We start from the raw sequence: 16,933 nt of genomic DNA on the forward strand, positions 1-16,933 counted from the left end.
ACATTTTTTCGATTTTTTCCATACAAACTGCACGTTCTAGTATTAACGATTTTGCTCATATTTGGCACAGAGTCCTAAAATAGCTCAAGGAACAATATTCAGCTTGTGAAGCGAAATTTTGAGGAAAAGTCCCATATTCGGGTGATTCGGCAAGTTGATTTGTCTTGGAAATCTTCTACCGTAAAAATCACTATCAACAACTACCAAGCGTCTTCATCAAAATGTTTCAACGTTAATACTGTGATGGAGAAGCTTGGTTGTTAAATTTTCCAAAGAAATGTGCTTTGCTACAATTCAAAAATATTTTTCGTGGAAGCTCTTGTTTGATTTAGTTTTCAATATAGCGCATACAATTCATAGAAAAAAAAAAACAGTAAACTGCCAACGGCGATATTTGGAAGTAACGAGATTTGAAACGAAATACCCGAGAAAAGTGTAGAAAACAAATTGTACGGTTCAATCATATCAAATGTGAAATTATTGCGAATTTCAAAGGTCAGATGTGATTGATGGATTTTATTTACCGTAGAATTTTGCACATTCCAACGAACTCCAACCGCGGAGGCAAATGTTTGCATTTTCCGTTTATTTAAGTTCGCTGATTTCATTCCAGCCATTATGCTTCCCGCGAAATGCTGTTTATCCTGAACTCGGGTTTCAAGTTGTAAAATGTGTGTTGGTGTAGGACTAATCACATGCACACAATGTTTGTTCGACTCTCGATGGGGGGTGGTGGTAAATTAATCGAACTCAGCGCTGGCCGGTCGCGATTAATTCAGCTACGTTTCCGATCATAACTCGTGGCACTCGCGCTTTCCCCAGTGGCCGTGGCTGTTTCCGGCGCGCTGGGGGCTCGTGTACGAGTACATGTTGTAGCCGGGGATGATGTGCACCCGGACGTCGGCCGTCGGTCGGTTGCCGTCGGTTCGCTGCCTCCGCGAGACGGCCACCGTCGTCTTGCAGCAGCAGTAGTTGAACAGGCTGATGTACGCGCTGCGGAAGTGTCGATTGGTCAGACAGTAGATCACATTGTGGAAGCAGGACTTGGACAGCCCGATCCAGGCCGTGTTGTAAAACACCCGGTTGGGGACGCTCTTGGTCGTTCCGTACGCCAGGATGATGCAGAACGGCAACCAAAACAGCACGAAGATCAGGAAGCTGTAAAAGTTGGTCCGCACCAGCGACAGGTCCCACGTGTACGCCAGGTTTGGCTTAAAGTTGGGCAGGCTCATGTTTCGCTTGACGTCCACGATGATCCGGATGTGGGTGAGGAAGGTCAGCAGCAGTGGCATCAGCACCACCAGTCCCACCCAGCCGGCTTCCGACGGGACGATGTGGTTCGACTTCCGGTCGCAGTAATCGAAGCTAATGTCGTACACGAACTGCATTCCCGAGGCGAGACAGGACACGAACCAGATCAGCAGCAGAATCACGGTCACGTTCGTCCGGTTGAACCAGCTGGGCTCGTTCTGGGCCGTACACAGCCGGAAGTAGTTCTCGATGGACATGATCTGGAATGGTTGGCGAGTGTTGATTAGTGGGAGGGTTAATCGAAAGAAGCTAAATTTGAGACCACACAGCTATGACTTTTTTTTCTGATGCTCACACCGAAAGTGATGACTTTACATTTATGGTTTAGCACATCGACTGATTGTACATTATGCTTGACTAGTATGATTCAGTAGACACCTAAACGTTGAATATGATATGTTTCAGTACATCAAGACATAAGCGTAACTAGCAATTCATGACATGAACACATAGGAAAAATAAATCTCTTTAACCAAAATTTTATTTTCAATCAATAAGAATATCATCAATTCGAAAAAATTTGCTTTTTGACACAAGTGCTGAACTTTCCAGCACACAAATAAGTCTTATAAAAAACAGCACATATGCACGCTCATTTTTGGTTAGGAAAGGAGACTATTTTGGCGATTTGAAAACATTTTTTGAGAACAAATATCCATTTTCAAATAAATCGCTAAAAAAATATTTTGACAAATTCACTTAAGATGGGACAAACAAACTTGCACACGATAAATATAACGATAGCCAGCAATCAGTCGAGTTTAGATATTAATTTAGAATGAACAGAAGTTGTCTATCCGGATGGCATAAACTTTGAAAATATTTGCAATGACCATACTTAAAAAAAAATCAAATTTCATCGGCCGTTGCTACTTTTTTAAAAGCTTAATTTCCTTAACACAACAATATTTAAACTTAAGGGGTTACATACATGTAGAAAATCACAAAATTTTATATTACAGATTATTTTATAAATTCACTCAAAACATGATTTTTAATCACTCCTGAAAGTTTCATGAAGATATTAAATGATTAAACTGAGTAAGAGACGATTTAAGTTCAAAATTTTGCCATGCGCAAAGCGGGCTGTCAAACTTTGTTGGCGTTTTTCTCTAAACCCCGAGTTGATTTACGGGTGCCACTAGAGCGTCCAATTTCCCGTCCCGGGAAAAAATTTCCCGGGAATTCCCGGGATTTCCCGAAAAAAAATATTTCCCGTTTCCCGGGAAATTTGTAAATTTCCCGGGAATTCCCGAAATTCAAGCGGAATGTTCTGAACTTTTTTTTTTGAAAATGCTCTGAAAAAATAATAAATGATTTTGTTCAATTAAATGTATTGTTTGGATTATATATAACTTATCAGATTATCAGAAATTATGCCTTTAAGGCAACTGGGAATAGATCTTGTTTAATGAGTATTAAATTATTACAATTTGGTAAGCTTTCAACAGATTGATGTAATTTAATCAAAACAATATTAACTCCTTACCTCCAAATTAAAATTGAGATTTTTATACGTTTTTGTTTACCATGATCAAATGAGATGAAAATCGAATTTGTGCAAAAAGAATTAATTCAATTGGTTGAATACCTAGTTCTAAAGAAATTACAATTTGAAGTTAAAGAATTATGAAGCACTGATGCAACTACAGGTGTTAGAGGGTTAAATGTGAAAAATCGAAGACTTTTTGTGGATTGATGTTAGTTTATCGTGTAATTTAAATTATGCAACATGATAATACAAAAAAAAATATTGATAAATTACCTTCTATTGCTTGTTCTTAAAAAAATTCAAGAATATATTCAAAGCTTGCTCAAATATTTGAAAACATTGGGTTGTTTGGAGTAAAACCAACACTAAAAAGCTTTACCATTTGTTCAAGAGCTGGAACCAGTATTTGTCATGAAAAACATAATTTCTGCTTGTTTTTTTCTAATTTCAATAAACTGGTCACAGAGGCATGTTTAAAATTTCTCATCAAAAATACCAAAATACATTTTCATGTATTTGAACGATTTTTTACATGCAGTCAAGCTGTTAATTGATCTTCACACTTATTTAAACCATTAATGTTGATTTCCTATACAATTTTGTTGCTTAATATTTATTAAAACCAAGACCATAACAATTTTCAATAAACTTAAAATTTCCCGGGAATTCCCGGGATTTCCCGGGAAATTTGCTGAAAATTTCCCGTTTCCCGGGAAATTTATAACCCCGGGAAATTGGACGCTCTACACGATATCTCGAGATGGGATGGACCAAATTGGCTGAAATTTCAGGTGAAGACTCTCAAGATGTATCCCGTGTGCATGACGAAGCCCAATTTTTAAAATTAGCTTTTTAAAAAAATACAAAAATCAAAAACAAACGGTTTTTAATATGAAAAACACAAAAATATAACACAAACTTTTTGAAAATCGGGCTTTGTCATGCACACGGAATCGGTTTAACGAGTATTCACCAAAATTTTGAGCCGATTTGGTCAAGACTGTGTTGAGATATCGTGGCACCCGTTTTTTGAAACTGCTAACTTAAAATTGCTATATCTCGGCAACGATGCAATCAAATATCTTCAAATTTGTTTTGAAAGTAGGTGAAAATGTATATTTTAATGCCATGAAAAAAGAATTTAAAAAAAGTTGAAGTGTGTGCTCATAATAACCTCTGACTTTTTTGCCAATATACATGTATGTAATCCTTTAATCAATGAGTAGGGGAGAGTGGGGAGACTTGATCCCTTTTTTTGTATCGCACATAACTCTGTCAATTTCTCACAAAACTATGAACTTTTTGCATGAATTGAAAGCTTAAGGGCATTTCATCAGAAAAACTCTTCGAATCATGCCAAGCGTTTTAAAAAAATATTTTAAACCGGCATTTTCAAAATGTTGGGGGTAATTTGATCCCCCTTTCAACATTTTGAAGAAATCTTAAGCAAAATGATTTTTATTCATCCAAACTTTTTATTTTCTATAAATTACAGCAATTGCACATTAAACATGTACGTTTGTGTTCAAAATATAACAAGTTTAGCAAGCAAAATATTTAAAAACTTAAAATTTTCTTTTTTAGGCAAAATTGGGCATGTTTACAATTGCTGGAAATTTTTGTTTTCAAAAGAAAACTTTTTAGAAAAATGTGTGTAACTCAATCTAAACATTTTTTAATTTTTTTTCCTTTGTTTTCTACAATGAGTTTTACTCAATTTAGCACAACTTTCTAGAACTAAGCTAATTGTTTTACCCACATGCTGACGAGATACAGGCTTGGTATCAAGTGTCCCCGGGGATCAAATCTCCCCACTCTCCCCTAATGATAAAATTTATTGAGATGAAAATTGGATTCAAATCTCCTTTACAAAAAAAAAAAAAAAACACTTTTTGCGTTGTTGTGCACCTTATTCAAATTAAAAAAAAAAAAATGATTTTAAACACACACAAAATTAAAAAAATCTTATTTTAAAAATATTTGCAGCGGTTTTTATCCTCAGTTTAATTTATAAGTAAAATGTAAAATAAGATTTATTAAAATAAAACTTTATCTCCGAATAGTTGTTCTGAAAAAAAACACTTGTTTTTGCCTATTTATTTATTTAAAAATCTATTTTCATCAAGTTCATTAATGATGAAAAGCTTCAATTTGAAGTAAACACAGTATAAACTGTTTTAAATTTAAATTTAGTCTTTTTGTGTATTTTTAACCAACAATCCAAGTTTTTTCATATATTTCATATTTTTACGAAATTGGTAATTTTGTTTTCTTGCGCCAGATTCCAGTTTAATGATTATTTGAGTTTATCGATTTAGAATTGATTATTATTAAAATTAAATTCCGACATAAAGAAATTTGAAACTAAAAAACTTTTTTTAAATACAGAGTAAAAATCCAAATAATACTTTGTAAAAGAAACATTTTATTGCAAAAGTAATTAAAAAGTACAAAATGTTTCTAATAATATTTGTGTGATATTATTAAAAAATTGATCTAAATCTTATTTTTTTATTTTTTTCAATTTAGATACTCATTTTATTCATTGAAAATTTCATGCACAGCCTAAAGAGGCCAATCATAGAATTATTTTGAAAAGCCGTTGCGGGCCGGATGAAATGGCTTCACGAGCCTGATCCGGCCTGCGGGACGGTCGTTGGGCAAGCCTGCTCTAAAGACATACCCCGTGTGCATGGCGAAGCCCGATTTTGAAATTTTGCTTTTTGAAAAAAATACAAAAATCAAAAACTAACGATTTTTTTAATGAAAAACATAAAAATATTTTTATCTTTTTTAAAAATAAACTTTTTGAAAATCGGCCATCGTCATGAAAACGGAACTTGTTTAACGAGTCTTCACCAAAATTTTGAGCCGATTTGCTCAAAACAGTGTTGAGATATCGTGGAACCCGTTTTTTTTTCAAACTGCAAACATCAAATAGCTATATCTCGGCGAAGACACAACCAAATGTGTTCAAATTTATTTCATTGATAGATGAAAATGTATATTTTATTGTCTGAAAACAGATTTGAAAAAAAGTTTTTGCGTGTGCTCAAATCAACCTTTGAAGCATATGCCGATTTACATGTATGTAATCCCTTAAATGGGATTCAACCCGTTACATCGGTGCATTTTTTTTGCAGTTTTGAGCACCTTAACAATTTTTGCATTTTTCAAAAAACTTTATAAGATCATATTTCAAGTCGGAGGGAAAAATTTGCCGAAAAGTGCGAAAAGATTTGCCAACTATCAACATGAGCGTCGCGACGCCTATCTCAATCTTTTCTGCAAGAGTGACAAGTGCTCTCAGAAGAGAATGAAGAAAAAGTTGAGGTTTTCAGCGGAGGTGTTATTAACTTTTTAAATGTTCAATTCTGTACTCATGTGATTTTTACCTATTGTGACGAAACTCACTTATTATCACCAAAAAAAACGTGCTAAACAAAGTGATACTTTTCGACACTGTTTTGGTTTTGCAAATTGTGAAAAATGTTGTAAGCAACTCGTTACAAAATTCGATGTTATAAGGACTTGCCGTATTTTAAAACTCGTGCTGGAAAATCTTCATTTTGCAACTTATGGCATAAAGTACTATTACTTGGTCTACAAGGTAGTTTTATATGGGTTTTGGAATAATATTAAAGAAAGCGTGGAAATTTAGGTATACTTTTTTTAGTGTTAAAATTTTGGCAACATTATTTGTTTTAAAATTGAGCCAAAAACATTCTCTGATCTGTTTAAACAAATCTCACTTTGAATTGCACTAGTTACGCTTATAGTATATGCTAGATAAGATAGTAGACACCTATAGTTTTCACTGCTATACATTTATTTAGTCCCTGAAATCTAAAAATGTTTTATCGCCTAACGCTTACCTTGCCTTTCTAAACGGAAAACCAATTGTCCTAAACAGTTTTGAAACCCAATTCAATCTACTCGTGCAAATTTAGCATTCCATTTTCAAAAGAACTCAGCAAAATTGGTACATATTCACTATACTCTACACTACCAAGAGGATATAGCAAACTAAAACGAATCATTTACTAAAACTACGCATAAATAGAGCATATCTAAATTTAGATACATATAGTGCAAATCCTACAAACGCATCACACATACGAAAACACATACACACAAAGGACAACAACTCGAGTAGGGCTGGTGAGGGGGCAGGGAGTGGGGTTTTCTGTTCCAAAACCGCTCCAATACTTACTGCTAGGGTTAAAATGCTAACCAAAAACGAGCAAGCAGCTAGAAACCACTGAAATTTGCATACTTCCGTGTCCGAATTGTCGATGCCAGCGAGGAGCACTATGGTGGAGGCTGGCATCACTACGCTAGTGATTAGTAAATCTGCGAGCGCTATGTTCACTATGAATGCGTTACCTGTCGGAACGGGAGGGAGGAACGGGGGAGAGGACATGTATATTATAGAGTGTGGTAGGTATACGGTACAGAGATAGAAAGAGAGTGAGTTAGTGGATATAGTGAGAGTTTAAGAAAGTCCCGGTTTAGCCCCTTTAAACATTTGGAAAATTTTAAACAATTTTAGTTTAATTTTTTCCAGCAGAAAATTAAAGTGAATTTCAACTATGCAAAGCATCGAGAGTAAAACGCAGCAGTTTACGAGCAGCAAGATAACCCCCACACCGCGTATAATTGCATAATTCATCACTGAATTACTCTGACTATAATGTGTGGACTGTCAACTGGCCACCCTCTTGTACATTTTGGTCGCAGCAACGAAACAAGAAAGCTCAGCAACGACAAACATCATTTAGTCACGTTCGTCCTGGGCGCTGGTGGTGTCCTGTCGGTGGTTGCGTTGAGCAACGCAATTATAATTGTGGAAATATTCATTCTGTCACTGTACTATTGCTGGCGCGACACCGAGCTGGGATTGTTGCATCAGTTATGCTGGCTAAGCAGCTTTTTAGTGGGTGTTGGTGGTTGTGTGGTTTGAAGAATGAAATGAATGTGGATGGTTAAAGCTGTTTTGTACCTGAGGGATTCTCTGCATTTTCCTCAATACTAACACATATATTTTTTTTAAATACTTGTTTTTGATGAATAATTTTTTGAGTTTTAAACATAAAATGAGCAAATCTCTGGATTTTTGCAAAAAAAAAACATTGATTTTAATTTTTAGATTTGAATAAAATCGATTCATCATGTCGAAGTCCACGAGTGGTTTCTCGAGAAGGGATTTATGATCGATTTGGTGTCTTCAGAAAAGTTGTAGGGTATTTGTCCTCATTTTGGGCCTACTAAGCCGAGCGCACTTTTTATTTGATGTATTCTCAAAGGCTGCTATAGGCAGCCTTGCTTTTATTACATGAATAAGTAGGTTTCTTAATGCTAATGCTCTAACTTAATCACATTTTTGACGAAAATACTTTATATTTCTGTATAAGCCCGAGAAACTGAAACATTTTTTGTCCCTATTTTGGGGATATTGCTTCTAGCATACGACTTTCTTTGTACATATTTTCGGCCTACCTCCTGATTGGTTGAAATCTCGAAGCACGTGGCGAACTTTTTTGACGTACGGTTCAGCTCCAGCTCGTACAGTACAGCCGCACAAATTCGGTCGACAAACATGCTCAATCATTGTGATGTTTTAAGCCACAAATCAACATTAGAACGATTGATTTCACTTGCATTACGTGCATAATTAGCTAGGACATGATTTATATCATTCTTTCAGAGTTTTGAACATAATTAAACATTTGTTGCGTAGCCAAACAACAAGCCCGTAATATGCAAGAAAGACTGTAACTTGTGAAAAGCGCACACACACTGTCACAATTTGTAGAAGTGTCAAATGGACTGAATATGGAGCCATTCTCTCCGAAATGGACTAAATTATTAATCAGTTATTTTATTGATTTGGTGGCAGTTTGGTGATTGTTTTTTCAACGGGATTGTGCAACCCACCAAAAAACATATTGCCGGTGGTTGGAGATTCGGGAGACGGCTCTCATTCGTTTGCTGAGCGATGAAAGACGTGACGCTGAGTGTCAACAAGCGGTAAGCTAAAGTGGTGAAAATTTTCGTCCTAATGGGCAAATAGCGATTTGCCAAGAAAAAAGTGAAGAGTGCTATTTTTATTGCTTTATTTCCAATTTAGAAGGAAAAAGTAAATTATTCTTACCCACCAAAATGAAGATAATGACTGCACGTATCATTAGCAATTGGCAGATTCTTGCCAGATTTGGTGAAATGCTCAATTTCGTTGAATTAAGTTTGGTAGACCCAAAATAGATACTAGGCCCAAAATAGGGACATATACCCTAGTTCTAGTCGAAACTTTTCACAAAGTCGAAAGTTGACAAAGTTGACCACCTCGATTTTTTTATTTATGACATGTTTTAGTAGACAAAATGCAAACTTTTGAGCTATTGGGTTTGACAGACGTTTTGTTTTAACCTGGATATGATTTTTGGAATTAAGTGTTTTTTGGAATATGCTCACAAAAAATGAAGTTTTTTCTAGTTGTAAAATTTAATTCTAAATCTTAGTAAGTATCTTTGTAAAATTTCCTAATGTGCACCGTTTGAATTCATGTTTGAGTTTATAGCCATTTAAGATTGAATGAGAGCAGTTCTCTAGGATTTCGGTCATTCGATTTTTTTTGTATTTTTTAATCCGACTGAAACTTTTTTGGTGCCTTCGGTATGCTCCAGCCATTTTGCATCACATGTCCATTTTCCACAAATTTCACTGTCCATAAAATTTAGAACAAAAATCTGTATCTTTGTTGTGTTTTTGATCATTTGTATCTTCAAGTTGTAGGTATGATATGGACTACACTAGAAATAATTTACGTAATTTGTGATTTTTATTTTAACTTTGTCACAAACTTGATTTAAAAAACATTTTTTTTAATTTTTTTTTTTTGATATGTTTTTGACAAATGCCACTTTCAGCAGTTGTGCAAAATACGGACCGTTACTTTGTTTTTAAAATACGATTTTCGCATCGCGTCGCTCAACTTCGTTTTTCATGTAAATTTGCAATCGCTTTGTGAATTTTGACAGTGCACCGTTTTCGTTACGCCGCAGTTTTTTGCGCTTTGTTTTCATTTTTGCATTATGTTTCCCAGTTTTGAAAATATTTTAAAGCTGAAAATTCTCTATATTTTGCTTATTCGGACTTTGTTGATACGACCTTTGTTGCTGAGATATTGCAATGCAGGTTTAAACAGAAAATTGATGATTTTAAGTCTACCCAAACAACCCACCATTTTCTATCGTCAATATCTTATACTTTGGCCGATTTTCAATGTAATATGAAACATTTGAGATTTTCCATCTTTTCGAAAATATTTTCAAAATTTCAAATCAAGACTAACATTTCAAAAGGCCAAACATTCAATATTACGCCCTTTTAAAATGTTAGTCTTGATTTGAAAATTTTGAAAATATTTTTTCGAAAGATCGAAAATTTCACAATTGTTTCATATATTAACATTGAAAATCGGACCATTAGTTGCTGAGATATTGACGATAGAAAATGGTGGGTTGTTTGGTGAAACTTAGAAAACATCAATTTTCCTGTTTTTAAACCTTTGCATTGCAATATCTCAGCAACTAAAGGTCGTATCAACAAAGTCCGAATAAGCAAAATATAGAGAATTTTCTCAGCTTTTCAAAAATATTTTTTTTCAAAACTGGGCAAACATGTACCATTTTAAATGAAAATGCGACTATTTTCAAAAAGTCACTAATATGGCTATAACTTGAAAACGGTGCACTTTATCAAAATTTCACTAAAGTACTTTTGATTGCAAATTTAATTTTACATCGAAAAATGAAGTTGAAAATTTACGACCAAAATTTCGATTTTTTGAAAATCATTGATTAAAAATTCATAACTCGGTCAATGATTTTTGCACAACCTGAAATTTCTGAAAAGTTGGCATTTTATGTCCTCTAAACATATCAAAAATAAAAATTAAAATAGTGTTTTTTGTAATCAAGTTTTAGTGACAAAGTTAAATAAAAATCACCAAATTTTTTTACCGTGTATTATTTTTTCTAGTAGTCCGTATCCATACCTACAACTTTGCCGAAGACACCAAATCGATCAAAATTCCTTCAAAAGACAAGTGATTTGAATTTTCATACATCATTTTTGTATGGACATGCAAATTTGTATGGAAAATTATATGGACAAACTAATGATGCAAAATGGCTTCTTTGGGCATACCGAAGGCACCAAAAAAGTTTCAGTCGGATTAAAAAATACAAAAATTAAAATTGAAGAAAAAAGACCGATTTCGTAGAGAATTGCTCATGATTTAATTAATACAGTGAGACCTCTTTTTACGCAGTGCATTCAGTTTTTCTTATTTATCGATTTCTCTGGAACGACGCAACATTTTCGTAATATTTTAAAAGCAATTTGTAGGTTTTGTGCAGACCTTCAAAACGCTTTTTGAAGCTTTCAAATATCCGTAGTAACATTTCAATAGGGCGGATCTGCATTTGTTAACAAGCAACTAATTTCGCTCAAGTGACAGTTCACGTTTGGTTCACGTCAAGTAAGAGGGGGATAGACTGCTTGTTTACAAACGCAGATTCGCCCTGTTGAATTGTTACTACTTTTTTTTTGTTTTTTTTTAAAGTAAAGAGCAAAATACAAATACTACGGAAATATCGTATGGTTTTAGAGAAATCGACGAAACAAAAAGCGTAACGCCACCGCGTAAAAAGAGGTTTCTCTGTAATTGTATTTTTTAAATTTAGGAATAAAGTGTCCATCTTTGTCGAAAAACCATCATTCTAACAAGGTCTTGGTATGGTCTTGTAAAGAGTGAAAATGAAAAAAATGTCCTTTCTAACTGCCCCTCAATGATATCGTGGAAAACATTGTTAAAATTCTCAATGTTAACGAATAAAACTTGAAATATTTTAGAGTTTTAAAATCACGACTTCAATTTTAAAAGAGCTAAAATAATATTGTTTTGCCCAAAAATTGGGACTTTCGTATATTAAACTCATTTTTTTTTGTCAAATTCGAGTGATTGAAAGTAATTAAAAAAATGAGAGTTTTTATGGTGGGAATATTTTTTCCTGAATAGTCCTAATCATAATCAACAGCTTTGTTCAAGACACCAGGCTGATATGCAAATCTTTTCTCGATTTACAGATTTTTGAATATTATCATAGCACTTTTCAATGGACTGCCCCCAAATTTGTATGGAACCTTGTATAAAAAAGGGAAGTTGGTCGAGCTTTCCGGTGAAAATATTTTTGAGAATTGAAAATTAAATTTCCTAATAGTTTGTCTTTGTACACTTTTTGATACGATGCAACCGTTTCGAGATACAGCAATCTTTAAATATTCAGCATTATTTGAATACCGTCAGTGGGGGTGAAATTGGGTCTGGAGTGTGAGATTGAGTCATAGTGATTTTTAACGGATTTTACAATTTCTCAGGTTTTTCTCAATGAAACTAAATTTTGTTGATAGGGTTGTGTAGGAGACATCTTAAGATGAGTTAGCTGAAAAAATTTCGTTCCTAAAACAAATCCTGTCATTTAGGCAGCTGTCAAAAGTTGAGGTACGTTTTTGGCCAAAAATTATCTCATGAAAAATCAACTTTTTAATGTTTTTGTAGGAATTGCTCGAAAAGTACCTAAATGTTTGAAAATCTCTACATAAAATGTTGTAGCAGTACGATTCCCTCGAATAAGGAACATTGCTGGATTACTTGTTTTATCATATCTTTATATTTGAGCATCATTTTAGTTCCATATAATGACCCAATGTCACCCGCTCTAAACGGTGATATTGGGCCAATGTTCAAACGATTGGCATTCAAGGAAGAGTTCATCAAATTCCGCCATATTTTGGGAAAGTGTCCTATAAACACATTAGCTTATAGGACCTTTAAAAAAACTCTAGAAATTGTATCTAAACAATCCTGTTTTGAGCTGGAATTACTTTATAGTTACTTCTACAGTAATAAATATAATATCGGGCAACTGGTTGTCAAATTATCATAAAAAGAAAATTTGGTTTATCTTTTAAATAGTTATATAAAAATTTACAAGTCATCATATTCATTCACTGAACACAATTTGATCCTAAAAATAATTTGATCCTATAAAAATATAAAGATTCTAGATTTAGAAAGCCAAGATAGCGGCCGTTATGGCGCCGGTAGAATATTGTAAACATTTTCTTTGAAAGTGTAATGGGCATTTAACCACTCAAACGAGTCACTGCACAGGAATATGACTCGCAGAGCCTCCTTGGATAACTATATGATTCGTTGTATAAACTACTAATTGGGGCTATGAAAGGCATCATTCCCGATCGGCCATTTGGCGGCCATGTTTGTTTTATAAAAACATTCAGATCTTGAATCAGAATTAATCAAAAAAGGGGCTTCTTTGTGTTGTTTGTAGAAACATTTCACATAAAGTGATTAATTTTTCATTTCCCTTTACTATTTCTGGACCCCGAATTCAGAACCATAATTGCCCCAAGAGTGAAAGACACCATCTACGACCTTAAGTGTTTATTATAGTGTCTATCTGACTCTTTCAACTAATTTAAAATTAAAACTTATCAACATTCATCAAGCAGATGTTATCTGCAGCGGTTTAAACGTAGAAGAAGAAGATGAAGGAAAAATGAATAATTTACTGATTCAAAGGGGCCAACTGCAACGCTGAGTTGGGACAGCGCCGGAAGACGAAATTTCGTCTACATTTCGGGTTGAGCCATTTGGACTGGAGTTGCATGATGCTGCTGGTGCATTTCAATAGCGAGAGAGAAGATGTCAATGCCAATGCAAAAACTGGCACATCTCTAATGGACGGGATGATAGTGGCCAAGAGCTGGAGAGGGCTTAGTGGCCAGAGGACTATCTAGAGCGGAAAAGTGAGCGGGAAAATTATTCAAAGTTCGAGTTGGACAGGAAGGAAGAAGTTTCTAGCGCAGCTACTTTTTCGTTCAAGCTCTCTTATGGCGGCGAGCGAGTGTTGTTGAAAGACGAACGGAAATGATGAAACTTTTAGTGTAGAGAGTAAAAGACAAAAGCTGTACTAATCACTTTGTTTCTATAGGTGTGGCAGCGCTTTCAAAAAACTTTTCTCATAAAAGTAACGAGAGCAGACAAAGAGTTGAAAAAGGAAGGAAAAGAGAATAAAGAAAAACTCACGCACCAATTTGAAGAATATTGAGAGAGAAAGGTAAGAAAAACTCGCCAACTTCCGTTTGATTGTTGACGTTTCGGCGCACTTGCTTACCTGCCTTCTTGAGGTGGTCCTCAATCATGACGGACGAAATCATAAACACGTTGCCGACGCTCCCGATGACGGAGAGGCTGGCCAGCAGCAGCAGTCGCGCCAGCCGGGGCCACTCCGTCGACAGTGTCACCGGTGAGACGTCCTCCTGGTGCTTGCTGCCGCCGCCGGAAGTGCCTCCGCCGTGCTTGGACATCAACGCTAATGGAGTTATCGGCAGTGACAGTGATGGCCGGAGCAGCAAATCAGTGCCATTTTCGCCACCAACCTCGTCGACGCCGTAATTGGTGGCACTTGTTGCGAGTCCGTCGGTACTTCCGGCGGCCACTAGTCCAAGGATCGAAACGACCGCCAGTGTCCGGGTCAGTGATGCACTGGCCATAATTTTTTTTTGTGTGTGTTGATTTCTTTTTTGTTTTGTTTAGCCTAGGACAAGTGGCACAATAGTGGCCGGTTTATGGCCTTTGGACAATGGCCGGTGACGTTGATGATGATGGCGAGGCAATGGCAGCTAGTGTGAAGGGAAATGGACCGTTTTTGACGCCACCCTTCTCCCTTGGTTGCTGAGGGTGTCCTGTGAAATGATTGCCTAGTGGAAGGGGGAAAAAAAGGTAGAGAAAAAGAAAGCGTTAATATAATTATACCTGTCAGACCAAGTTAATCAGATTAGGGTCTTCTCGCTATAAGAATATCATTCTGAGATAGAGTTTAAACGAGTGTGTTCTGTCAAGTATCTTGACGCTGTAATGATTTATTGTGTAACTTAATACTTAATAATGATTACCATCTGATAAACACGTTTTGGTAAGAAAATCTGAAAAAAAACCCTTAGGTGAGTTTTCCGTCCACTAACAGGTAAATGAACACCAAAAAGGGTAAACTGTTGCTAACGTAATCTAGAACGGACGACGACGATCAAGCTCGAAGCAGACAACACCGAATGAACACGATTGCCGTGTCACATTAGGTTAATGTTGTCTTGTTATTTCTGTGAGGGCAGGGCCGTAGCCAGGATTTTTGTTCGGGGGGGGCTTGGGTGCAAAAATTCAAGGAGTATAAAAATCAGCAAATCATTTATACCATCACTTGGTTTGTGGTATAATTATTGAGATGAATTGTAAAATTTTAATGTAATGTATGCAAAAAAGTTTTCGAAGATTTTCATATTAAGTTATCAATGTATTTATTGAAGAAACTCGTTCGTCATTTTTTTCTTTATTTTAACAGCTAGTTTGTATTAAAGGAGTAGAGAAAGTGTTTTTTTTAACATTTTCTTGAATTGTTTAATTGTAATCCAATTACGTGATAAACGTCGCTAAATTTAAAATATACTTAACTTGAATCAAATTTTTGAAAGCATAAATTTTTTTTAAAGAAATATCGATTTATCTAACCATAAGTATTATGTTTTCTGTATTTTATACTGAGAGAAATTTTAAACCGTCTGGATTTACATTTTCAGCTGTGTGATAATTGTGATGGTTTATCTAACATTTTTCATTTTTTCTAGCACAACATAAAACTCATAACTGAAATATTTGTTTTTCTTAAAATTTTATAAACAAACTTAAACAATGTTTTATTTTAATTGTTCTAAGCTATTGAAGCCATTTCATATTTTGCGAAGCTCCTGGTGCTCTCAAAAATAAATAATTTTAATGAAATACAAAAATATAATCGTTGAAATTTCAGCTTCTGAAGTGTCTCCATGGCAACAAAAAAAAATTACGTCGAATCTCAAGTTTACATTAACTGAGTTTACATGTGATTCATTTTTTCCGTGTCGAGTAAATTCACATTTTTTTCTGTGTAGGCCTATAATAAATATATATTTGAAGAAAAAAAATCAGTCCCTGTGTTTAATTTTAATGTGTTAAAAAATTCAGATAAAATGTATTAAATTAATTTTTAACGCCAAAATATTCACTGGAAGAGTTGTTAATAATGCATATGTAACCATTTTTAAATGCATATGTAACCGTTAAAATTTTCCTCGATTGCATCAAACATTAAAACGAATCATGTTTAACTTTAATATTCCGACTAAACGCCATTTTCAAATTCATTACTCATTGTATTCTGAAAATTGGTCCAGAATTTGAGCAAAAATAAAATTTTAAAACATGACAAAAAAATTTAATCAGATCTCAATTCTAAAGATAATTTTTTAATAAAATTTTAATCTATATACATGTTTAATAATTTAGGATTGTAACCATTTATTAAAATCGATGTTTGTTCAAGCAATATCTTGACTCTAGGAACAAAATCCTGCACATTTTATGGTTTAGAAATTTTATATTTACGAAACCTTGATAAATTAAAAATAAAGAAAACTTTATGTAAGAATTCATAAATTGATTAGTTTTATCCTGTAAATCTAATCTTAGTCTGCACTTGAATTCAAACATACCAATATTCGAAGCATCAAAAAAATAAGATTATTAAAACATAATTTATTGAAATGATTGAAAATTATTTTTTGAATATCTTTATTTAAAAATGATAAAAAATGTTTTTTTTTATAATTTAAGGATTTTTTTAGTTGTAATTATTTTATATTTTTTTATGTATTTGATTTTTTCATTTTTGGAATTTCTGATTTTGGAAATTATCGTGTGTAATTATTATCTTAAATTTTGTTTTAAAAGTAAAGAATACTTTATGTAAGAATTCTTAAATCAATTACATTTTTCCTGTAAATCAAATCTTAGTCTGAATTTTGCTACAAGAACTATATTTTACTTTCAAACGAAAATTTTAAAAAATGTGCTGTAGTACGGAGACTCTTAAAACTCCATACAAAAAAATCTCAAGGAACGGTCAAGAAAAGGATTACGAAAAGACTTCTCTTAAGCGGTATGCAGCT

The 16,933-nt window shown here is 34.2% G+C and overlaps 1 protein-coding gene across 16 annotated transcripts in view; it reads right to left on the reverse strand.

The window, feature by feature from the left end:
• Positions 1–496: 496 nt before the first annotated feature.
• The window catches only part of LOC6044903 (melatonin receptor type 1B-A), a 70,309-nt gene continuing 53,872 nt past the window's right edge, over positions 497–16,933 (reverse strand). For all 16 annotated transcript variants that reach the window (XM_038264359.1, XM_038264357.1, XM_038264349.1 and 13 more), the window contains 3 exons: positions 14,068–14,653; positions 7,017–7,189; positions 497–1,511 (listed from right to left, as the gene is read on the reverse strand). In XM_038264359.1, the coding sequence (XP_038120287.1) occupies positions 792–1,511; positions 7,017–7,189; positions 14,068–14,446 (1,272 nt within the window). In that variant the 5' untranslated portion in view covers positions 14,447–14,653 and the 3' untranslated portion in view covers positions 497–791. The remainder of the gene's footprint in view (positions 1,512–7,016; positions 7,190–14,067; positions 14,654–16,933) is intronic.

Source organism: Culex quinquefasciatus, chromosome 3 (assembly GCF_015732765.1).
Source record: "Culex quinquefasciatus strain JHB chromosome 3, VPISU_Cqui_1.0_pri_paternal, whole genome shotgun sequence".
NCBI lineage: Eukaryota > Metazoa > Arthropoda > Insecta > Diptera > Culicidae > Culex > Culex quinquefasciatus.